Source organism: Portunus trituberculatus, chromosome 8 (genome assembly GCF_017591435.1).
Source record: "Portunus trituberculatus isolate SZX2019 chromosome 8, ASM1759143v1, whole genome shotgun sequence".
Taxonomy (NCBI): Eukaryota; Metazoa; Arthropoda; class Malacostraca; order Decapoda; family Portunidae; genus Portunus; species Portunus trituberculatus.
In genome coordinates, this window is record NC_059262.1 from 7,092,380 (window position 1) to 7,117,500 (window position 25,121).

Consider the following 25,121-nt stretch of genomic DNA (forward strand, 5'->3'; position numbering starts at 1 on the left):
GAGCCGCCCCAGTGAACCCGTGAAACCGTCGCAGTTTATGACGTGGCGGAAGGAGAAGAAGAAGGTGGAGGCGGTGCTGGCGAAGAGGAAGAAGTCAATAGACACGCTACACAGCCTTCGGGAGGAGTTCCGGCGACTACAGCAGGAGGACGAGGAGATGTACGAGGAGATGATGGAGCAGAAGGACCGGGAGATACAGCACCAGCAAGAGCAGGCCATGGAACAAATGCATCTCCTACCGCCACCACCACCACCACCGTATCTACCACCTTCACCACCGCCGCCACATCTTCTCCTGCCGCCTGAGCATCTGCAGCACCTTCACCACCAAGAGCAGGAGAGGCAGCACCACCTTCAGCAGATGCACTACCAGCAGGAGAAGCACCGCCTCCTCCAGCAGACGCAGCAGGAGGAGCACCGCGAGAGCCTTGTGGGGTTTAATGAGCGTGTAATGGCGGAAGCAAGGGCGACAAGACGACAGTGGCAGATTGAAGGCTTTCCCCCCACCCACTCCTCTCGTGCCTCCTCCCCAAGGCCTTCCTCCCTCCCACGCCCCATCTCCCCAGCTACCCACGCCAGCCACGCCCACCTCGCCCATCAAGCTGACTCCTCACGTCCTCTGTGGGGCAATCCAGAGTATCTCCAGGAGTGACCTTTGACCTGACCCCACCTCACCTTTCTTCGCCTCTGTTTCCCCTCATTATTCCCATTTATTCATTTTCTCACTTTTCCTCTCTTCATTGACTTTTTTCCTCTTCTCTCTTCATCATTACTCCCATTTATTCCTTTCTATTTCTCCTTTCCCTCTTTATTGACTTTTTTTCTTATTTTTCCCCTTTTCTTCTTTTCCTTCCTTTCTTGTCTATCCTCACCATTATTTCCATTCATTTCTCTTCTTCCCTCACTTTTCCCCTCTTTAATCAATTTTCCCCTTCTTTCACCTTTTTCTCATTTTCTTTTCTTTACTTCTCTCATTCTTTCGTCTTTTTCTTTTCTCTCTCTCTATCTTCCTCTCTTTTCCTCTTTTCTCTATTTAACACGTCCTCTCTCTCTCTCTCTCTCTTCTTCTTTCCCTCATCCTTCCCCTCCTTCCGCTCTTCCTTACCTTCCCCCTCTACAGAAAATGTATAAATAAAAACTGCATGAATTAGAATAGCATAGCTGCCCATTAAATAAGCCCGTTTTCTTTAATAGTAACTTGCATGCTTGTAGAAATCGTATCCTCGTTTTCTTTTTACAATTTCCTTAGTTTTTTTTTCAGCTAACACTATAAGAAATTAAATACGGCGGCTTAATAATAATAATAATAATAATAATAATAGTAATAATAACGTAGTCCGCCTACAATTTTCTTTACGAACTGTAGAAAACGGGCCGCTCGTTACCGGTTTCCCGTTTTTTGTGGCGGAGAGAGATCACGTGACCCCTCTCCTCCCCCCCCGAACCCCCTCCCCCCACACTATCCAAGCACAGTATGAAGGGTCGTTGTGGAGTGATCGAACGACAGCAGATGCGAACGACCAGCCTCCGTTTTCTTTCCCAAACGAAAACAAAACAGTGAAAGAAAAAACGAGACAAAAATAGAAGATGAACTCAAATAAATGAAATAAATAAATGAATAAATAAATAAACCCAAACAGTTATAAAATACGAAAAAAAATGGGAATAAATAAATGAATAAATAAGAAATAACAAATAAATAAATAAATAAATGACATCAATAAACACATTTACTTAAGTCACCGCTGAAAATAGTTCCCAGTTACGTTTTCTTTGATTTTAAGTTTTCCCCTCTCCTCGTTTTCTATAAATGAATACTACAGTTACCTCTCTCTCTCTCTCTCTCTCTCTCTCTCTCTCTCTCTCTCTCTCTCTCTCTATCTATCTATCTATCTATCTATCTATCTCTCTCTCTCTCTCTCTCTCTCTCTCTCTCTCTCTCTCTCTCTCTCTCTCTCTCTCTCTCTCTCTCTCTCTCTCTCTCTCTCTCTCTCTCTCTCACACACACACACACACACACACACACACACACACACTTTCTCAAACCAAATCGAATAAAAACAAAAATATAAATAAAAAAAATAAATAAATTCTAATAAAAATAAACCCCAGGTAGAAATTAAAGGAGAAATAAACTAACCAATAGGAAGGCGCCATTCAGACCCCGCCCCCTCCAACCCACCAATCAGAGGCAAGGATTGGGAGGAGTTATTTTTTAGCATTTCCATTGGCCAATCAGAGACGAGGATTAAAAACTGGCCAATAGCAGGCGATTTACCTCCATTAGTTCCTTGTAGTGAGAGAGAGAGAGAGAGAGAGAGAGAGAGAGAGAGAGAGAGAGAGAGAGAGAGAGAGTAATGGTGGTGATGTAGATAGAGAATAAGAACAAGGGGACAGAAGAAGAAGAACAAGAACAAGAACAAGAACAAGAAGAAGAAGAAGAAGAGAAGAAAGAAGACAGAGAAAGAAAAAATAAACAAAACCACCACCACCACCACCACCACCACTAAGAAGAGGGAAAAAAGGAAAAAAGGGGAAAAAAAGAAGGCTGATGACAAAACGAACGACTACCCTCACTGCCCCTCCCCTCTCCTCCCCTCACCTCTCCAACCATGTATACAAACACGAAGAAGAAAAGAGGAGGAGAGAGGAGGAGGAGGAGGAGGAGGAAATTATTGAGGAGGAAATAAAGGAGGAGGAATAAGGAAATTACTCCCCCTATGATACCTCCACTCCCCCACCAACTCCCCACCAACTCCCCATGTCTTCCCCAACTCTCCCCAACTCTCCCTCAACATGAAAACTTGAAGATGACAAGATGATAATGTGTAGGTGAACTGTGTGTGTGTGTGTGTGTGTGTGTGTGTGTGTTTATCGCCAGTAGCTAAGGAAACAGCCTTCAACATTTCTCGAAAATCTTTTTTTTTTTTTTCTATTTCCACACCACCTCCCCTCTTCCCTTCACCTTCCCTCCCTCCACTGAGCCCTCCACCACTTCCTGTAAATATATATGAGTAAAAAAATTGAGTTAAAAAGATAATTTATACCAATATTCACTAAACAATTCCTCTGAAGACTGTTTTTTTTCTAGTTAATTTTATTTGTATTTAATAATGTTCCCTTACTCATTAAACAACTCTTTTCAAGATTTTTTCTCTGGTTATTTTTTTTTTTTTTTCTTTATATAAATGTTCCCTTATTCACTAAACATTTCCTTTCAAGACGGTTTTATTTGGGGTATTTCTGCTTTCGTTTCTATTGATTTATTTAATTTTTCATGAGGAAAGATGAAAGTCTAAGGATAGTGAGTCGAGACAAAATTATTTACCGCTAAAATTCTGAAGACTTTTTTTTTCTTTTTTTTTTAGTGAGTGCCGCGTATTTGTATTGTTTGTGGTAACTTTTCCAGCAGGCCACGCGAAAATAATAATAATAATAATAATAATAATAATAATAATAATAATAATAATAATAATGAAGAGAAATTTAGAGCACTCCAAAATTATCATAGTCTTCCTTTTACCGAGTTCATTTATTCATTTTCTTGTTTATTTTCATTCGTAATAAATTTCATACACACACACACACACACGCCCGGTAGCTCAGTGGTTAGAGCGCTGGCTTCACAAGCCAGAGGACTGGGGTTCGATTCCCCGGCCGGGTGGAGATATTTGGGTGTGTCTCCTTTGACGTGTAGGTGCTGTTCACCTAGCAGTGAGTAGGTACGGGATGTAAATCGAGGAGTTGTGACCTTGTTGTCCCGGTGTGTGGTGTGTGCCTAGTCTCAGGCCTATCCGAAGATCGGAAATAATGAGCTCTGAGCTCGTTCCATAGGGTAACGTCTGGCTGTCTCGTCAGAGACTGCAGCAGATCAAACAGTGAAAAACACACACGATCCCCCCCCCCACACAATTAAATTCAATTTTATTGACCACGACAACAAATTTTAATACAGCTGAAGGAATGGTCCAGAAAAATAGACCAAGTGTTAACGATCTCGTGACACATAAACCAAATCACCATACATTAGCTTTTCAAGCATGACAACACAATATTATTATCACAGTAACTCACAAAATAAAACAAACAAACAAGCAAACTAAAGAAAATAAGAAAGTTCTCTTAAAGCTACCACCCAAAGAATACACAAAGCTTAATCTTTGGAAATATTTTCAAAGGACAAACAAAAAACAAAACACCGTTAAACTAACCACATAAAACTAAAACCTTGTAAACACAATAAAAGTAATAAATCCAAAGTAAACATACACACCTATCCACGAACCCACGAACACCCCCTCACTCACACACACCACCACCACCACCACAACCACCACCACCACTTCAACCTGATAGACAACCCAAATACACTAGATAATACCCTCAAAATTTCCCCCACTACCGCTAAGCCACCCAGAGATCACCCAAGGGACACTCACAACACCCATCAACACCCTTAGAAACACCCTTAATACACCCATTAACTGGCCCATTACAGATGATCCCCATTGTGCACGAGAGGCGCCGCTTCACTGACGTAATGGACGAGGAAATAGACGAGGACAGGAGGAAGAGGAGGATGATCGACAGGAAGACAGTCAGTTTCATCAGAGGGAGAATGGAAACGTGTGCTCTCGACTTCCCTCGTTCTTCCAAAACTGAGGTAAGTTAGGTTAGGTTAGGTTAAGTTAGGTTTGGTTAGGTTAAGTTAGGTTAGGTTAGGTTTGGTTAAGTTAAGTTAGGTTTGGTGAGGTTAGGTTAGGTTGGGTTACGTTAGGTTAGGTTTGGTTAGGTTTGGTTAAGTTAGGTTTGGTTAGGTTAGGTTAGCTTAGGTTAGATTGCAAGCTCAGTATTAAATGTTTGTCTAAGTTAGATTACGTTAGGTTGAATTATAAGGTTAGTATTGTAGGTTTTGTCCAAGGTAAGTTAGGTTAAGTTAAGTTAGATAGTAAGGTCAGTATTGAATGTATGTCTAAGTTAACGCGTAAACTCTCGCGTATTCTCTCTCTCTCTCTCTCTCTCTCTCTCTCTCTCTCTCTCTCTCTCTCTCTCTCTCTCTCTCTCTCTCTCTCTCTCTCCTTCCTTCCCACCCCTTTTCTTATCCTACTCACATTTTATTCACCTCTTTCAATTACACATTCCGCCTTTCCATCTTATCCTATCCTTTCTGTATATCCTTCCCTTTCATCCTACACTACCCTATCCTCTTTCACATATATCCTTCCGTTCCACACTATCCTTACATCCCTCTCTTTTATCCTATCCTATCCCCTTTCACACATATCCATTTCACTCTATCCTATTCACATACTCACAACCGAACACACACACACACACACACACACACAGGTCACAACGCGGCTGGCACTCACGGAAAGGATGCGAGAGGTGAAGGAAGGCGCCACACCCAACACAGCGCCTTTCATGAGAGAAAAGCCACAGACTACTGCCATTTCACCGGGAGGCAAACTCGATCTCACGGTGGCAGTATCCGGAGTGCCCGAGCCTGGTATACAATGGTTCAAGTAAGTGAAGGGATGGAGAGAGAGTGAGAGTGAGAGGGAGGAAGAGTGAGAGGGAGGAAGAATGTAGTGCTTTTGTATTGGCTAACCTCTACAGTGCTTTGATGCGTTTCCAAATTCACTCGTTACTATTTGGTGATTTTGCACAGCTTCAGAAACTCATGTTGGGATTAGAATAGTGAAAACTGTGGCCATTAACCTTCTGACCTCCATAGACCCTTCCTAATGTCAATAAAATCGTCTAATCGTACCCAAAACGCAAGGTAAAAATGTGTTCCAGTACTAAGGGGATTAATCAAGAGGGCTAAGAGGGGAAGCGGTGGTGAGAGAATGCGATTAGGAGTCCACAGGTGAGTTTTGAGTGAGGAGGAAAAGAGAGAAAGGTTGGAATATTGGAAGGATGGTTGGGTGTATGGATAGATGGATGGATGGAGTATGTTGATAGATGGTAAGGGAAAAGAAAGGTAAAATGAGTAAATGGATAGATGGAAAATGGGAGATATAAAGCCATATTGAGAAACGCTTTGCTATCTCACCACGACAAATTTTCAAGTCCCCAGATACAATTAGTAAGGTTTTCAAGACAGTTTTTCCTAATGATAAACTAGAAATGTTACTAGTCCATCGCCAGAACCATAAAAATACCCTTAATCCCTTCGATACTGGGACTCTTTTACCTAGAGATTTGTGTACGATTAGACTATCTTATTGACATTAGGAAGGGTCTACGGAGGTCACAAGATTAATGGCTAGAGTCTTTTCGCTATTTTAATCCCGTACATGAGTTTCTGAAGCTGTAAAAAATTGCCAAATAGTAAGCAGATATGAAAATGGAAACGCGACGTGGTACTGAAGGAGTTAAAAACATGAGAATCTTCAACTGGAGTCTTTGAAAACAGTCATCGTGAGGGAGCAAAGCGTTTCTGAATACGTTAAATAGAAAAACACTGCAATAAATAAACGAATAGAACAAAAAAAACGAATGAAAAACGAACAGAAAGACCCAAAACATATCTAAAACAAATTTCCTTTAACAGAAACGACATCGCCATCGCCGCAGACTCCCAGCGCGTTACCATCACAACAAAGGGAGGTCGGTCCACCCTTAGCTTCAGCAAATGCAAGGAGATGGACGCTGGTCTGTACAAAGTAGTGGCGCGTAACGATGCTGGGCAAGTCACACACAAGTTTAGGCTGATCCCAGGACACCAACCAGGCGCGTGCGACACTCCTGAGATCACACAAGTTGGAGAAACTGAAATGTTTGTGAAGTGGACAGCTCCCATTGATGACGGTGGCTCGAGGGTCATTTGCTACATGCTGGAGATGAAGATTAGTGGTGAGTGTGCAGTGTGTGTGTGTTGGTAAGGGTAAAGGCGGGTAGTGTGTGTGTGTGTGTGTGTGTGTGTGTGTGTGTGTGTGTGTGTGTGTGTGTGTGTGTGTGTGTGTGTAATTCACCACGGTCGCCTACTGATCACCCAGCCAGTCTTCCCCATTACGGAGCGAGCTCAGAGCTCATAGACCGATCTTCGGGTAAGACTGAGACCACAACACACTCCACACACCGGGAAAGCGAGGCCACAACCCCTCGAGTTACATCCCGTACCTATTTACTGCTAGGTGAACACACCCCACACATTAAGAGGCTTGCCCATTTGCCTCGCCGCACCGGGACTCGAACCCGGCCTTCTCGATTGTGAGTCGAGCATGCTAACCACTACACTACGCGGTGTCTGTGTGTGTGTGTCTGTGTCTGTGTGTGTGTGTGTGTGTGTGTGTGTGTGTGTGTGTGTGTGTGTGTGTGCGTGCGTGTCAGTTTTCTTTTTTTCTTTTGATTTGTGTTATATATTTCTCTCTCTCTCTCTCTCTCTCTCTCTCTCTCTCTCTCTCTCTCTCTCTCTCTCTCTCTCTCTCTCTCTCTCTCTCTCTCTCTCTCTCTCTCTCTCTCCATGTTACATATCCTTCTACGAACTATCCTTCCTTCTCTACCTCCCTCTTCCTCTCCCTCTCTCCCTCTCTCTCCCTCTCCTTCTCTCCTACTAATGAAGTTTTCCTTTGTGGGTCTCGGGAAGCCTGCCAATAAGAAACAAAATAGTAAATCAAGAACAATATCACTAGGGAGGTGTTGTGGTGGCGAGACATTATAAGTGTACACAGGATTGCTACCCACCCCAAACCCTCTCAGTTGGGACTCCCCACCCTCCTCCCCAACAGTGCTCCTTCACCTGGTCTGGTCTCTATGGGCGGGAAATGCTGGATAGAATTGGCTTTCTCTCTCTGCAACCTGGTTTTCCTTTTTTTCACCTCCGTAACTACGATTTTCTTCCCTGGAGTGTGTGTGTGTGTGTGTGTGTGTGTGTGTGTGTGTGTGTGTGTGTTTACCGATCATCTAATTACAACTATTCACTTCAGTCAATGCATCTATTCGTCTGCCCACTCACCACCACCACCACCACCACCACCACCACCACTTTTCTACTCACAGGTGAGGCCAAATGGACAACCGTGGCAGACAACATTGACCACGAGTTCTTTAAGGTGTCCAAACTGACGCCGGACACCACTTACTTCTACCGCGTCTCCGCCAAGAACTGCATGGGTTGGGGAGACACCTCGCCCGCCAGCCCCGCCACCAAGACACACGCCCTAGGTCAGTTGAGGGGAAAGTGAGGGGAAGTGAGGGGAAAAGTGAGGGGAAAAGTGAGGGGAAAAGTGAGGGGAAAAGTGAGGGGAAATGTGACGGGGAATGAGGTGATGGGGAAGTAAGGGGAAGTGAGGGGAAAAGTGAGGGAAGTGAGGGGAAAGTGAGGGGAAATGTGCTCGGGAATACGGGGATGGGGGAAGTGAGGGGAAACTGAAGGATATTAAGAGGAAATGAGGGAAAGTACGGGGAAGTGAGGGTAGTGAGGAAATGAGGGAAATGAGGGGTGTGCGGGGATATGTGAGGGGAAGTGAAGGGAAGTGAGGGGACTGAGAGGAAAGTGAGGGGGAAGTGAGGGATGTGAGGGGACATTGAAGGGACGTGAAGGGAGTGAGAGGAAGTGAGAAGTGGAAGTGAGAAAATGCGGGGAAAGAGAGGGGAAAGAGGGGAAAGAGGGGAAAGTGAGGAGAAAGAGGGAAAAGTGAGGAGAAATGTGAGAAGAAATATGAGTGAAAGGAAATGAGGGGAAAATGAGATAGGATAATAAAAAATAGTCAAAGGAAATTTGAAAAGGGAAAAGAGGGGAAAGGTGAGGAAGAAGTGAGGGGAAACTGATTGGAAATGAGAGGAAAGTGAGGAGAATACCAGATGAGGAAACAATTAAGGAATGTGAGAGTGAGTGGAAAGAGGGAAAAGACAGTGAGTGAGGGGAAGTGAGGGGAAGTGAGGGGAAACAGACGGAGATATTTTTATATTGTGTGAATTGAACTAGCATTTCATCATTTATTCCTCTCTCTCTCTCTCTCTCTCTCTCTCTCTCTCTCTCTCTCTCTCTCTCTCTCTCTCTCTCTCTCTCTCTCTCTCTCTCTGTCCTATTCACTATTTCAATTCCTTCTTTTCTCTCCTCTCTTCTTCCTTCCTTCTTTCCTTCCTTCTCTTCTCCTTTTCTCTTTTTCTCTCTCTCTATCCTATTCACCATTTCAATGTTCTCTTTTCTCTCCTTCATTCTCCTTCATTCTCTCAACATTCCTCCTTCACCTGTCCTTCCAACCCTTGGTCTTCCTTCTCCCTTCCTTGATCCATCCTTCTCTAACCCTTCTTCCTTCTAACTCTTCACCTTCATCCTACATTTATCCTTCAAAATATCCTTACTCATTTCTTCACTATAATCCTTCATGTATCCTCCTTTCCTTCATTATCCTTCACCTGTCCTTTACGTAACATCGTTTTCTCTTATTCCTTCACTATAATCCTTCACGTATCCTTCAGTAATCTTTTCTTCATTCCTTCATTATCCTTCATGTATCCTTCAAAATAACAATCTTTCCCTCATTCTTTCACGTATCCTTCAAAACAACATCCTTTTCCTTTATTATCCTTCACGTATCCTTCAAAATAACATCTTTACTCATTCCTTCACCATAATCCTTCACTATAACATTATTTTCCGCCATTACCCTTCACGTATCCTTCAATAACATCCTTCACCATCATTCCTTCACCATAATCCTTCACTATAACATTCTTTTCCTCCATTATCCTTCACGTATCCTTCAAAATAACATCCTTCACCTTCATTCTTCACGTATCCTTCACACAACATCCTTCACCCCACTCCTTCACCATAAACCTTCAAAACAACATCATTCTCCTTCATTATCCTTCACGTATCCTTCAAAATAACATCCTTACTCATTCTTTTACCACAATCCTTCCAACAACGCCCATTTCCCTCCTATTCTAACTCTTCCTTCTGCGGCGCCTTCTGCAGGAGTGACCGGCGCCCTCAAGATGACCGTGTCCCAGCAGATGCTACAGTTACAGCGGCAGACGGAGAGTGGCAGGACGCCCCAGTCTTTCCCAGAACACAGGGAGATAGATTACTCCAAAGAGCTCGAACCGGTTAAGCTCAAGACTGGGGACAATGCTGAGCTGCAGGTACGGTGGGTGAGTGGGTGAGTGGGTTGGGTGGGTGAGTGATTGGGTTGGTTGGTGGGTGGGTGAGTGGCTGAGTGATTGGGTGAGTGAGTGGGTGACTGGCTGGTTGATTGGGTGAGTGGGTCAGTGATTACAACTCACGAGTCAAAATTTGAACATAACAACCAATAAAACACACACACACACACACACACACACACACACACACACACACACACACACACACACACACACACACACACACACACACACACAAACCCTTCACATATATAAAACTCTTTATACAACCCAAAATAAATAAAAAAAACACAATACACACACACACACACACACACACACACACACACACACACACACACACACACACACACACACACAAAAATTCTTAACCACTACCCAAACACAACAAAATAAATAAATAAACCCACAAAAACCCAGAAAAACAAACCATATTTCCCGTCCACAGATCAGAAAGTACAATCCCGTGGCGGAAGTGTCTCGGGGGAGGTTTGGTACGATTGCTAAGTGTGTGAGAAGCGACGACCAGCGCACGTTTGTCCTCAAGGTGCTGCAAAACAAGGACAGGGAGAGCCAAGTGAAGCACGAATACGAGATACACAGCAGCATGAGACACGAACGCATTGTGCAGCTGTTGGAGGCGTACAGGTGAGTGACTGAGTGTGTGTGTGTGTGTGTGTGTGTGTGTGTGTGTGTGTGTGTGTGTGTGTGTGTGTGTGTGTGTGTGTGTGTGTGTGTGTGTGTGTGTGTGTGTGTGTGTGTGTGTGTGTGTGTGTGTGTGTGTGTGTGTGTGTGTGTGTGTGTGTGTGTGTGTGTGTGTGTGTGTGTGTGTGTGTGTGTGTGTGTGTGTGTGTGTGTGTGTGTGTGTGTGTGTGTGTGTGTGTGTGTGTGTGTGTGTGTGTATATATATATATATGTGTGTGTGTGTATATGTGTGTGTGTGTGTGTGTGTGTGTGTGTGTGTGTGTGTGTGAGTGGTGTGTGTGTGTGTGTGTGTGTGGTGACAGTGGTGGTGGTGACAATGTGGTGACGGAAGTGGTGGTGAGTGGTGATGTGGTGATGGTGGTGGTGGTGATGAAAGAGGGAAAAGAAAGAAGGAAAATGAAAAGTGTTTGTCTACATTATTCATTTAACCATCTGTCTATTTCGATATCTATCTATTTATCAGTCTATTTCTCTCTCTCTCTCTCTCTCTCTCTCTCTCTCTCTCTCTCTCTCTCTCTCTCTCTCTCTCTCTCTCTCTCTACCCATCACTGACAAACCTCACCCATCTATACCTACCAATCACTCACTCACTCGCTCACTCACTCACTCACTTTCTTCCCCATTTGAGCAGCGTGGGCGCCTTCACCTTCTTCGTGATGGAGCCCCTGAGTGGCATGGACATCCTGACGTACCTGGCCACACAATACCAGTACAACGAGCAGCACGTGTACACCGTCGTCTCACAGGTAACACACACACACACACACACACACACTGGCTTCACAAGCCAGATGACCGGGGTTCGATTCCCCGGCCGGGTGGAGATATTTGGGTGTGTCTCCTTTCACGTGTAGCCCCTGTTCACCTAGCAGTGAGTAGGTACGGGATGTAAATCGAGGAGTTGTGACCTTGTTGTCCCGGTGTGTGGTGTGTGCCTGGTCTCAGGCCTATCCGAAGATCGGAAACAATGAGCTCTGAGCTCGTTCCGTAGGGTAACGTCTGGCTGTCTCGTCAAAGACTGCAACGGATCAAATAGTGAATTACACACACACACACACACACACACACACACACACACACACACACACACACACACACACACACACACACACACACCCTCATCTGGCCTCTTGTTTAGTTTGTTTATATATCGGCCTTTAAAATTAATGGAGTGATCAGCCCTTTAAGTGGAGAATTCAGCCCTTTAAATGGAGGAATCAGCCCTTTAAATGGAGCGATCAGCTCTTTAAATGGAGCCCTTTAAAACAAGAGTATCGCAGCAAACCTTCAGGAAAATGTCACAGCTTTGGTTCAACATTTACTGCTAACCAAAACACACCAAAATCCTTCCTCCTACGCAGTTTTATACAGTATCCCTTCTTCTGCGTCTCCTACAGGTACTAGACGCCCTGGGCTTTCCCTACACCACAACACAGTTCCCCCCAACATACCACCCTTAAAAAGTCCTTTGGCAACTATCTACCTAACAGTCTCCTCTCTTCTTCTGCGTCTCCTTCAGGTACAAGACGCCCTGGTTATTTCCTATACAACAGCAAACACACGGTACCCTAACCACTATAGTAATTAATTACCTAATAGTACCTCTCCTTCTGCGTCTCCTTCAGGTACAAGACGGCCTGGACTTTACACAACACAGTCCTCTCTTCACCATTCACAAACTCCCAACCTAACCTAACCTAATCTATTATTTACCTAACAATCACCCTCCTTCTGCGTCTCCTCCAGGTACTCGACGCCCTGTCCTACCTGCACTGGCGGGGCTACAGTCACCTGGACGTGCAGCCTGACAATATCGTGGTGGTGTCAACAAGGAGGTGTGACGTCAAGCTGGTGGATCTCGGCAGTGTTCAGAAAATGTCAAATCTGGGCTCTGATATTTCACCTTCCAGTGCTCTTGATTACACAGGTGAGGGAAGGAGAGGGAGAGGTAGGAAGGGGAAGAGGGAGGGAGGGAGGGAGAGGGAAAGATAGGAGGAAGGGAGGGAAGGGAGAGGGGAGGGAAGGAAAGAAAGGGGAAGAGGTAAAAGTAGGAAGGGAAGGGAGAGAGAAGGAAAAGTAGAGAAGAAATGGAGAAAGAGGAAAGATAGGAAGAGAAGAGAGGAAGAGGGAAAGAAAGGGAGAGGGGAAGGTTTAAGGGAGGGAATTGGAAAGGGATGGATAGGGAGGGAGAGGGAAGGAAAGGAGACGGGGAAGGGAGGGAGAGGGAAAGGGAGGGAAGGTAGGGAGGGAAAGAATGGAGAGGGAGAGGGGAAAATAGGGAAGGAATGGAAAAATGGAAAGATTTGTGTGTGTGTGTGTGTGTGTGTGTGTGTGTGTGTGTGTGTGTGTGTGTGTCAAGGCAGGTCAAGGCCACTCCAATCACTATACAACGAAAGCCAAAGCGAACGAACATACAACACGTACACCAAAAAATGACACAAAACCAAAACAAGAGAAAAAAACACGAATTATGGAAAAAAAACAACGATAAAAATCACAACTGTCACAAAAACAACAAATAAATAAATAAATAAAAATAAAAAAAAGAGAGGATAGAAATATAAAACAATAACAACAACAATGTTATCTATATGTCAAAACTAACCTCTCTCTCTCTCTCTCTCTCTCTCTCTCTCTCTCTCTCTCTCTCTCTCTCTCTCTCTCTCTCTCTCTCTCTCTCTCTCTCTCTCTCTCTCTCTCTCTCTCTCTCTCTCTCTCTCTCTCTCTCTCTCTCTCTCTCTCTCTCTCTCTCTCTCTCTCTCTCTCTCTCTCTCTCTCTCTCTCTCTCTCTCTCTCTCTCTCTCTCTCTCTCTCTCTCTCTCTCTCTCTCTCTCTCTCTCTAGCCCCGAGATCCTACTAGAGCGAAAAGCGCACCCGACCAGCGACGTGTGGTCCCTGGGGTGTGTGATCTACGCCCTCCTCGCCGGCAGGAGTGCCTTCGGAGGGGTGGACGACGAGGACACCACAGAAAACGTGCAATTCTCGAGGTTCAAGCTGGAATACCTCAACCCCGGCGTGAGTCAGGAGGTGGTTAGGTTCCTCATGCTCATCTTCAAGCGTGACCCAAGGTGAGAACTGGTTACCTCTTCTGATTTTTTAATTTTTTTTTTTCCTATTTTCTATTCATTAATGTTAGAGTAATGGTTATATCCAGTGTGTGTGTGTGTGTGTGTGTGTGTGTGTGTGTGTGTGTGTGTGTGTGTGTGTGTGTGTGTGTGTGTAGCAGCAAAGGGAGGTGAATGATTGTAAAATGTGATAACTTCTAACTAGCGAGGTGGACGGGATAGAGATGAAGAGGAAGACGAGGAAAAAGAGGAGGAGGAGGAGGAGTAGGAAGAGGAAATGCGCAGGTAACAAGAGTTGAGGAGCAGTTAATCAGCGTGCGTATAGGTAAACAGGTGAAGTGTAGATGATTAGAGGTGACAAGTGTTGGCATACGTGGCACCGGGAATAGAGACGAGATGCGGAAGCTGTGTATGGGGAGGTGCACCAGTGAAGGGTGTAGAGACGCAGTGTTGTAGGGAAGTTATTGAAGTGTTTGGTGTGATAAATAGGTAGAAAAAGGTCATTAACTCCGCCTTCTGCAAAGTTCAATTAATACAACAGGTTCCCGAGTCAAAGGTAATAAAAAAGGGATGGCTTAAGGGAGTTATTGAGGTGTTAGTTGTAATAAATAGGTCAAAGGTCAAATTCTGTCTCATACAAAAAAGTTGAAATCATAGGGAGAAGGAAATGCATAAAATAGGTAGAGAGTTCCAGAGTTTACCAGCAGTCAAGGGTAATAAGAAGGAGGGGGTGTTGGGGGCGTAAATGAGACACTAGTTGTAATAAATAGGTAAATAAAAGGTCTTGAAATCTGCCACCTATAAAAGTATCAAACAGGCAGGGAGTTTCAGAGTTTCCCAGCAATAAAGAGTAACAAAAATAGAGAGACGTTGTGTTGGAGGCGATTAATGAGACACTAGTTGTAATAAATAAAAAAAAAAAAAAAACAGGCAGGGAAATCAAGAAATTACCAGCAAAATGGATGAATAATAGGGAATATTGATTAATTCTTTATTCAGGTCACAGAAAGGAGAAAGTACAGAAGCAAGTAGGGAGTTGAAAGGAAGAGGAGAGGAGAGGATGAGGAGTAAGAGGGAGGGAGAGGAGCGAAGGAGGAAGAAAGGAGGGAGGGAGTGGCAATGATGTTAATAGCAATGTGTGTGTGTGTGTGTGTGTGTGTAGCAGCAATAGGGGGTGTTAATGATCGTGAAAGGTGATGACTCCTAATTAGAGAGGTGGACGAAATAGAGATGAAGCGGAGAAGGAGGAGGAGGAGGAGGAGGAGGAGAGGAGGTGGTGTTGCGCAGGTAACAAGAGAAGGTAGAGGTAAACAGGTGAAGTGCAGATGATTACAGGTGACAAGTGTGTTTTGGCATATGTGGCAACGTGAATATGTGACAACGTGAAGGGAGAAGAGACGCGGAAACTGGGCTGATTAATCCTAAGTACCTTTCAAACACACACACACACACACACACACACACACACACACACACACACACACACACACACACAGCCTTTCCTACCTTTCCATCTATATATCTCTCCATTGTTTTTCTTAAATATTTCCCTCCTTTCGACCTCCTTCCCTTTCGCTCTCTCTCTCTCTCTCTCTCTCTCTCTCTCTCACACACACACACACACACACACACACACACACACACACAGAGACGATTATACGGATATAACATCAACCTTAGAGAGAGAGAGAGAGAGAGAGAGAGAGAGAGAGAGAGAGAGACAAGGGAACAAGTATTTGAATCATCCTTACACTCGTTCCTCTCTCTCTCTCTCTCTCTCTCTCTCTCTCTCTCTCTCTCTCTCTCTCTCTCTCTCTGTGTGTGTGAGTGTTGATTTCTACGGTAGAGAGAGAGAGAGAGAGAGAGAGAGAGAGAGAGAGAGAGAGAGAGAGAGAGAGAGAGAGAGAGAGAGAGAGAGAGAGAGAGAATAACGAGCAGGAAACAAGCATTTAAATCACACTTACTCTCTCTCTCTCTCTCTCTCTCTCTCTCTCTCTCTCTCTCTATGTGATTGTTGATTTCTACGGTGAGAGAGAGAGAGAGAGAGAGAGAGAGAGAGAGAGAGAGAGAGAGAGAGAGAGAGAGAGAACAGGGAAACAAGTATTTAGATCATCCTTACAGTCGTTGCTCTCTCTCTCTCTCTCTCTCTCTCTCTCTCTCTCTCTCTCTCTCTCTCTCTCTCTCTACCGTAGAAATCAGCAATCACATAGAGAGAGAGAGAGAGAGAGAGAGAGAGAGAGAGAGAGAGAGAGAGAGAGAGAGAGATAACGAGCAGGGAAACAAGCATTTAAATCACCCTTACACTCTCTCTCACTCTCTCTCTCTCTCTCTCTCTCTCTCTCTCTCTCTCTCTCTCTCTCTCTCACACACACAAAAAAAAAAAACAATGAAAACAAATATTTAATAAGTCTGGCCTGTTCCCGCACACCATGACCTTTGACCCGCCGCTCACCAGGTCACATTTAAACACTAATATCTTAACACCTACACGTCACCAATCCATCACCTCACTACTATATATTCTCTGATACTCACTGCAGCTGTAGTGTGAAGGACGTGGCGTAATAATGGCTCCTTCGCTCTAAATCAACGTGTTTTTTGGGAGAAATTTGCTTGTCGACCGCTCGCCATGGTGCCAGGTCCAGAAGTGACAACTGTTCCGAGTTTTACCAGGGATTTATTTTATGGTTTTATTTTGTTTATTTTAGGATTTTAATGGCTAGGATTACTATATTATTGTTTTTCGGGATTTATTATGTAGGTTTGTGTGTTTTTTTTCTATTGAGAATTGTTCATATTGTTTATTTGTTAAAGAATATTTAGCTTAATTTGTGTTGGTATGCCTGCAGTTGCTTTTCCTTTAGACTTTCAAGTGTAAATAATTTTCCAATAATTTTTCGTGACTGGGATAATCACTAGCAATTTTATTATTACCAATTATCATGTCTGTATGTTTGTGGGTCTGTTATATTACGAATTAGTGAAAGAAAACGAGAATTACGTGTAGTTAAGATCGTAGGCCACGCACGGTTGGCAGCCTGCGTGAATATGATGTCTTTTAGTTATTTTAATCTCTAATGGCTAAAATCATCACTATTATCGATATTTCTATGATCATTTTATCTTATCTTTACGGAACTCCAGTCTAGATTTACGTATGATAAGGAAAACAGTGATACCAGTTATGTATTTCTTATCTTTTCACTTCATTGATATTTTTTTCATAATATTCTTATTTGCAATGCCTATCTTCACGTTATCTAATCTATAGTGGCTGGAACTATTGTTATTTAAGATAAGGAAAATAGCAATGCCAGTTTTTAAGGTGTTTTTACGGTTTAAGAGGCAGAGTGACAAGATTTTTGCCTTATTAATTGTAGAAACACTCTTGTAAACCACTAGTCATCTCTGTGGCCTTAAAAACACTCGTGATGAGAGAAAAGAGCCATTTTTAAGGTGTTTTCACAGTTCAAGAGGCAGACTGACAAGATTTCAACACATTAATTGTAAAACACTCTTGTAAACCCCGCTAGTCATCTCTGTGGCCTTAGAAAACAGTCGTGATGAGAGAAACGAGCCATTTTTAAGGTGTTTTTACAGTTCAAGAGGCAGAGTGACAATATTTCAACACTATTAATCGTAGAAACACTTGAAAATACCGCTAGTCATCTCGGTGGCCTTGGAAAACACTCGTGATGAGAGAGAAAAGCCATTTTTAAACACGAAACCTTGAAATCTAATACAGTGGAGGCAATGAAGGAAAAGTTAGAGAATAGAACTTAATATTTCAATGACTTACCTTACTTTATTTACTTATTTATTTATCTATCTATCTATCTATTTCCGAGCAGCAAGAGGCCCACGGTGGAGGAATGCTGGGAACACAAGTGGTTGGTGGAGAGCGACTATATGGCAAGAAGGAGAGAGAGAGCCACATTCTACGGCGCCAGGCTACAGGTGAGAGAGAGAGAGAGAGAGAGAGAGAGAGAGAGAAAATCACAGACGACATTTGTACAGAGAGAGAGAGAGAGAGAGAGAGAGAGAGAGAGAGAGAGAGAGAGAGAGAGAGTACAAAATCACAGACGACATTTGTACAGCCTGAAGGAATGGGAGAGAGAGAGAGAGAGAGAGAGAGAGAGAGAGAGAGTGGGAGAGTGTATACAAGAGTAAAGTTTTGATCTTTTAAGTTAAAATAGTATATAATTATTTTTTTTTTCATTGTTTTGTTCCATATACTAATGTTGTCTCTCTCTCCTCTCTCTCTCTCTCTCTCTCTCTCTCCTTCTAAAACCTTTTCCTCCATTTTCCATTTCTTTTTTAACCTTTTCTATTTCATTCATCCTTTCCTTCTCTTACTTTCTCTCTCCCGCCCCCTGTCTCTCACCTTCTGCCCCGCCTTCAGGAGTACGACAGGATCTACCACGGCGCCAGAGTGCGGAGAGCCATCAAGTCGGCAACCCTCCTCAACTTCAATGACGCGGCCTTTCCACCCACGCTAACTTATGACACAGAGAATTTGTGTATTGTTTAGCTAGAAGTGTTGTGATGGTGCTTAAGTTATTACTACACCCCTAACACCCCCCCCTCTCTCTCTCTCTCTCTCTCGTTAATCTAAGTCTCCCCTTGTATTTTCCCCAACAGAAAACGAGATTACCTATTTTCTTTCCTCCCTGTCACTGTAAGGAGACGCTTCCCGTTTTCTTTTCCTTGAATCGCTGTGTATTTGTATTTGCTAAGTGTGTGTCGTATCTGGTTCCCATAGCGATAATTTGATACGATACGCGAGTTGAGAAAAAAAATATATATATGGGGGTATTATAATGATATTCCACCTCCTCCCGTTTTCTTCGTTCGTTTCCTCCGTTTTCTTTAGTAGCAGTTTCAACGAAGACTAAACTATTTTATTTGATAGCTAATAGTAGATAGAATTATTATTATCATTATTTTCTCTCTCTCTCTCTCTCTCTCTCTCTCTCTCTCTCTGTTTATCATTTTCCTTTTCAATATATCCGTTTTCTTTTATTTTCCATTTTCATTTCCTCCAAGTGAGATTGTGTGTAGTTTATGATGCATTTGTTTGTGGTGACGTCACAAATTGAAGGCCTGTGATTGGTCGAGGCTCAGTTGAAGTCACGAATTGAAGGCCTGTGATTGGTCGAGGCTTAAAGTCACAAATTGAAGGCCTTTGAATGGTCGAGGCTCAGTTGTGTAGTCACGAATTGAAGGCCTGTGATTGGTGGAGCCTTGATGACGTCCCAGATTGAAGGCCTGTGATTGGTCGAGCCTCAGTGACGTTACGAGAGGTTGAAAGTGTTGTACAGTGTATTAAAAATGATTAATAAATGAACACGTGGCATCGTTATGTAGGTTTCTTTATCCTCGTCTCTCTCTCTCTCTCTCTCTCTCTCTCTCTCTCTCTGGTAAAGAAAATGAATAAAAATGCTAAAATAAATGAAGAAGAAGAAGAAGAAGAAGAAGAAGAAGAAGAAAAAATAGAAGAAGAAGAAAGAAAGAAAGAAAAACAAGAACAAGATTAAGAAGCATTAACACAGAAAACAACAACAACAACAACAACAACAACAAAAGCAACAACGAAATGGGAAGAAAATACGAAAAAAAAAAAATAAATAAATAAATAAATCTTGAGGTTTGAAGGTGAGGACAATAAAAATGGCGGCTTTCCATAAAACAACAACAACAACAACAACAACAACAACAACAACATAGAAAAAAAAATACGAAAAAAAAAATATAATAAAATCGTGAGGACAATAAAAATGGCGGCTTTCCAGAGTCCATTCTTTAGTGTATTAGTGTATAATGTATTAATACTGATCATTACAGGTCCTGGCGGGGAAAATACAGGGAAAATACAACACTTTACGACAGAAGCTTGGTTGTTAGTATGACAGCTACCCCCCCCACCCCATACCCCCTACCTCCTCCCCCTCCCTCCCCATCATCTGTACAGTCACAAAAATACAAAAAATTTAAGGTTAGTCGTCTCGTATGAACATTTCTAAGTATACATTTAGTGGGGACCGTTAAGCCACGCCCACTTTTAAGTATTCCTGGCCAATACGGAGCGAGTTGACAGTCTAGCCACGCCCATTTTGTATCTACTGGCCAATCAGGGAGCGAGGAATCAGTCTAGCCACGCCCATTCACTAAGGGGTGAGGAATCAGTCTCACCACGCCTACCGGCCAATCAGGAAGCGGGTTGACAGTCTAGCCACGCCTATTTACTGTCAACTGACCAATGGGAGGCGAGATTTCAGTCAAGTCACGCCCATTTTCTGTCAACTGCCCAATCAGAGAGCGATTTGACAGTCTAGCCACGCCCCTTTTGGTATTTTGAGCCAATCCGGAGCCACTTCAGGTCAACTCAATTTAAACAGACAGTAAACGGGAAAAAAATAACATTAGGCAACCCTCACTGAACTCAAGGCTGCCTCCACACTGCCTTACAACTACTGTACACACCATAGAAAACGGGAAGTGGGAGACATTGAGAGCGTACACTAAAAAAAAAGGCTAAAAAGAAAACGTAAAACTGAATTCATCTTAGAGCTACTGTACAGACATAGAAAACGGGAAACGGGAACAAATTAGGTTAAAATAGAGTAATAATAATAGAAATAATAATAATGATAATAATAATAATAATAATAGCAATAATACTAACGACGACAATAAGAACAATAATGGCACAATAATAATAATAATAATAATAATAATAATAATAATAATAATAATAATAATAATAAGAGGAAGGTGAACAGCTCTGACGTTCTTGTAATGTTCTATGCACATGATTATAACACAACAAATTAAAAGAGAGTAAAATTAATTGATTCTCCAACTAATTAGTATTTACAGGTAAAGAAAACGGGGAACGAGAGGATAAGGGGGCTAACTAAGGGAAAACTCGGCCACACTAAGACTGAATGGGCAAATACCAAAGAAATGAAGGTTAAGATGCGGGAAATGGGGTAAAATAAAGAGGGAATCACAGAAAACGGGAATAAATGGTGTAAAGATGTAGAAAATGGGGTAAAATAAAGAGGGAATCACAGAAAACGGGAATAAATGGGGTAAAGATGTAGAAAATGGGGTAAAATAAAGAGGGAATCACAGAAAACGTGAAATAAAAAGGTAGACTGCAGGAAATAAAACATGACTTAAAAAAAAAATAACTGGCAAAAAATCAACTTAAAATAAAATGAATAATAATCAAAAAATTCAAATAAAATGAAAAAAATATATATATAGCTTACAAATAGACTAAATTTTAAATAGATTACCTTTACACACATTTCTTCCCCTTACAGTACTTGAGTTAGACAGACAGACAGACAGACAGGCAAACAGACAGGCAGACAGACAGACACGGTAGATAAATAGATATGAAGAGCACCATTACTCACTATTAGGAGAGTGTCCCCTGCCAATACTCCGTTTTCTTTGATGGGTATAAATAATGCAATACAATAAGGGTGGAAAGTCAAGGCTATTATCTCGTATTACAGCCCTTGTGTCGCCATTACGTATACTTTTGTACTCACCTGATGACGACCATGATTAATAACACTAATGGTAATAATAATAATAATAATAATAATAATAATAATAATAATAATAATAATAATAATAATAATAATAATGGCGCTGGTAGTTCATTTGAGTATCTTCATAGAAAAATAATTAGGCAAACTTCAGAAATTATTATTATTATTATTATTATTAGTAGTAGTAGTAGTAGTAGTAGTAGTAGTAATAGTAGTAATAGTAGTAGTAGTTTTAGCCGTCATTACATCATTCCTATCATTATCATTCTTAGTCTTATTATTGTTATTATTATCATTATTATTATTATTATTATCATCATACTTGCCAATGACATAAAATCAAACAACACTCAAAGAAACATTACCACACCTCCTCCTCCTCCTCCTCCTCCTCCTCTTCCTCCTCCTCCTCCTCCTTCTCCTCCTCCTAACAACAACAATAACAACAATAACACACCAACACACGCCCAAACCAACACAAAAGAAGAACAAGCAAGGTAACATTATTCTGGCTAACTTTAGTAATCTTTGTGGGGACTGGCTATCAAGTGGGCCTATATTTCCATTTTCTGTTGCCCTTGACCGGCTCTCCCTATTATATAAAAAAAAAAAAAAATGAAAAAATCAAATTAATTCTCTGTACTGATAAAAGTATGTCCAAATTGTCAAAAATAAAGATGGTAGTGATAATTTGTAGACCTCGACAGTGCACGCCCCTTCTCCATCACTCCTATCTACAGTGCACACCTCTTGTCCATCACTCCTATCTACAGTGCACGCCTCTTGTCCATTACTCCTATCTACAGTGCACGCCTCTTGTCCATCTCTCCTATCTACAGTGCACGCCTTTTTTCCATCTCTCCTATCTACAGTGCACGCCTCTTGTCCATCACTCCTATCTACAGTGCACGCCTCTTGTCCATCACTCCTATCTACAGTGCACGCCTCTTGTCCATCACTCCTATCTACAGTGCACACCTCTTGTCCATCTCTCCTATCTACAGTGCACACCTCTTGTCCATCCCTCCTATCTTCTACAAGTTAATTAATCAGCCTTACGTGACCCGCTCAGGTGTCTTCAGGTGTCATTAATTGTTAATCCTTCTACATTACACACATCTTCACCGCTCCTATCATCTGCAGGTTAATCAATTTCCTCCATCGCTCTCTATCATCTTCTCTTTAACCCCTTCAGTACTGGGACGCGTTTTTACCCTGAGTTTTGGGTGCAATTAGACCATTTTATTGACATTAGGAAGGGTCTATCGAGGTCAGAAGGTTAATGGCCACAGTCTTCACTATTTTAACCTCTTCAGTTCTGGGACGCATTTTTACCTTGAGTTTTGCGTGTGATTAGACCATTTTATTGACAATAGGAAGGGTCTATGGAGGTCAGAAGATTAATGGCCACAGTCTTATCTATTTTAATCCCCACATAAGCTGTTTAAAAATCATCAAATAGTAACCAGAATGAATACACACACTCATGATTTTAGGGCATTTTACGAGAGTTTGGCATGTTTTAAAGGGCATTTTAAAACGTTTGGCATGTTTTGGGATCATTTTAAAACAGTTTGGCATGTTTTGGGGGCATTTTGAGACAGTTTGGCATGTTTTTGAGACATTTTAAGAAGTTTGGCATGTTTTTAGGGCATTTTAAGACAGTTTGGCTACGATAACACCATTTTATTGACATTAGCAAGGGTGTATGGAGGTCAGAAGATTAATGGCCACAGTCCTCACCATTCTAATCCCCCACATAAGTTTCTGAAGCCGTGTAAAATCACCAAATAATCACCAGAATGAATATGGAAACGTGTCCTGGTGCTGAAGGGGTTAATTAGCCTCATGTGAACCGCCCAGGTGTCTCCAGGTGTATCTCAGGTGTGCCTCAGGTGTGCTCATTAACCGAGGGGGAAGGAAAATAATAGTGGAGGTTAGAATGATGGGAAAAAATGCGTAGAAGATAGATAAGGGAATTAAAGGGGAAAAAATAATAAAGATAGGAATAAGAGATGGTAAAGCAAGAGATAATAGGATGAAAGAGAGATAATAAAGTAAAAATGGGGAATAATGGGTAAATATGATAGATAAAATTAGATAAACAGAGAGAGAGAGAGAGAGAGAGAGAGAGAGAGAGAGAGAGAGAGAGAGAGAGAGAGAGAGTTAATGGAATGTCAGACACAGAGACAATTTAATAAGAGGATAGAAATGAGAAACTTTTGAATACCGCGCTCACTAAATTGAAGAATATTGAGCGAGAAAAATAAAATGAAAGAAAAATAAATGAAAAAAAAAAGATGAGACAAAGAAAAACAAAAGAAAATATGATAAAAATACAGAAAATAAAACATACACACTCAAATAACACAAAGATGAGGAGGAGGAAGAGGAGGAGGAGGAGGAGGAGGAGGAGGAGGAGGAGAAGCAGAATAAGGAGATGGAGAAGGAGAATGCGGAGAAGCAGAAGGAAGAGGAGAAGGAGAAGGAGAAGAAGGAGAAGGAGGAGAAGGAGAAGCAGGAGGAAGAGGAGGAGATCCACTATTTTTCCCTTACCAAATCTCTCTCTCTCTCTCTCTCTCTCTCTCTCTCTCTCTCTCTCTCTTGCAAAAACAATACTATCAGCTTTTTCCTTCCCGCCTGTCAAAATGATGGCGGGAAGAAAACGGGGGGCGAGAAGAAAGGGGAGGAGAGGGAAATGATACAGAGAGGGGTGAGGGAGAGAGAGAGAGAGAGAGAGAGAGAGAGAGAGAGAGAGAGGAATGTCACAGGTCGAGAGAGAGAGAGAGAGAGAGAGAGAGAGAGAGAGAGAGAGAGAGAGAGAGAGAGAGAGAGAGAGAGAGAGAGAGAGAGAGAGAGGAGGGGTGAAAGCGATGGTCAGGTCACGTGGTCAACTTGGGTCAACTTAGGTCATCAGATCACCCCAGGTCACACCAGAACACCCCAGAACACACCAGAACATACCAGGACACCCCAGAACACCCCAGAACACTACAGAACACCCCAGAACACATCTGAACACCCCAGAACACACCTGAACACCCCAGAACACACGAGAACACACAAAATAACTCCAAAATACTCGAAAATGTTAGAACACGCCCAAAAAACACACTGAATCACCCCAGAACACCCCTAAATCAAATGTCACCCCAAAAACGCTAGAACACCCAAGTCACCCCAAAATCATACTATATCACCCCATTCTCACCCCAAAACACTCAAAAAATACCCTAATATACATGTCATCCCAAAAACACTCTAAAACACCCATTACTAATCTCGGAACATCCCAAAATCACCCCACAGCACAAATCACCCCAAAATACACCCTAGAATACATGTCACCCCCTAGAAACTCCTAAAAATGCCCATTCTCACCCCATTCTCCCCAAAAAAACACCGAAATACACACTAGAATACATGTCACCCCAAAAAACACCCCAGGACACATGTAACCCTCCCCATCCCACCCCAACACACCCCATTCTCACCCCAGAAACACCCAGGAGGCCCCAAGGTCACACACTGAGCACCGTCAAGTACTCTCTGGTTTCCACTCGCCGCGGGACGAGGTACAAATCCTGGTCTAAGTGTCCAGCCTCCTCCTGCAGACACAGCTGACTGTAGGTGACGGGTGCGCCGCTGGGGGACACGGAGGGGT

General features: G+C 42.6%; 2 protein-coding genes and 1 long non-coding RNA gene across 3 annotated transcripts in view; 2 read left to right on the plus strand and 1 right to left on the minus strand.

The window, feature by feature from the left end:
- Positions 1–19,249, plus strand: part of LOC123500093 (obscurin-like) — a 191,166-nt gene extending 171,917 nt beyond the window's left edge. The window contains 11 exon segments of the mRNA XM_045248747.1: positions 4,499–4,663; positions 5,350–5,525; positions 6,560–6,861; positions 8,008–8,172; positions 9,935–10,101; positions 10,568–10,767; positions 11,456–11,570; positions 12,571–12,751; positions 13,668–13,892; positions 17,741–17,846; positions 18,292–19,249. Of these exon segments, the coding sequence (XP_045104682.1) occupies positions 4,499–4,663; positions 5,350–5,525; positions 6,560–6,861; positions 8,008–8,172; positions 9,935–10,101; positions 10,568–10,767; positions 11,456–11,570; positions 12,571–12,751; positions 13,668–13,684 (1,488 nt within the window). The 3' untranslated portion in view covers positions 13,685–13,892; positions 17,741–17,846; positions 18,292–19,249.
- Positions 19,250–23,406: 4,157 nt separating this feature from the next.
- Positions 23,407–25,121, plus strand: part of LOC123500130 — a 1,962-nt gene continuing 247 nt past the window's right edge. The window contains exon 1 of the long non-coding RNA XR_006673184.1: positions 23,407–23,622. This is a non-coding gene — a long non-coding RNA (uncharacterized LOC123500130). The remainder of the gene's footprint in view (positions 23,623–25,121) is intronic.
- LOC123500113 (BDNF/NT-3 growth factors receptor-like) overlaps positions 24,295–25,121 on the minus strand; it is an 18,283-nt gene continuing 17,456 nt past the window's right edge. The window contains 1 exon segment of the mRNA XM_045248778.1: positions 24,295–25,121. This exon segment is cut by the window's right edge and continues 7 nt beyond it. Within this exon segment, the coding sequence (XP_045104713.1) occupies positions 24,979–25,121 (143 nt within the window). The 3' untranslated portion in view covers positions 24,295–24,978.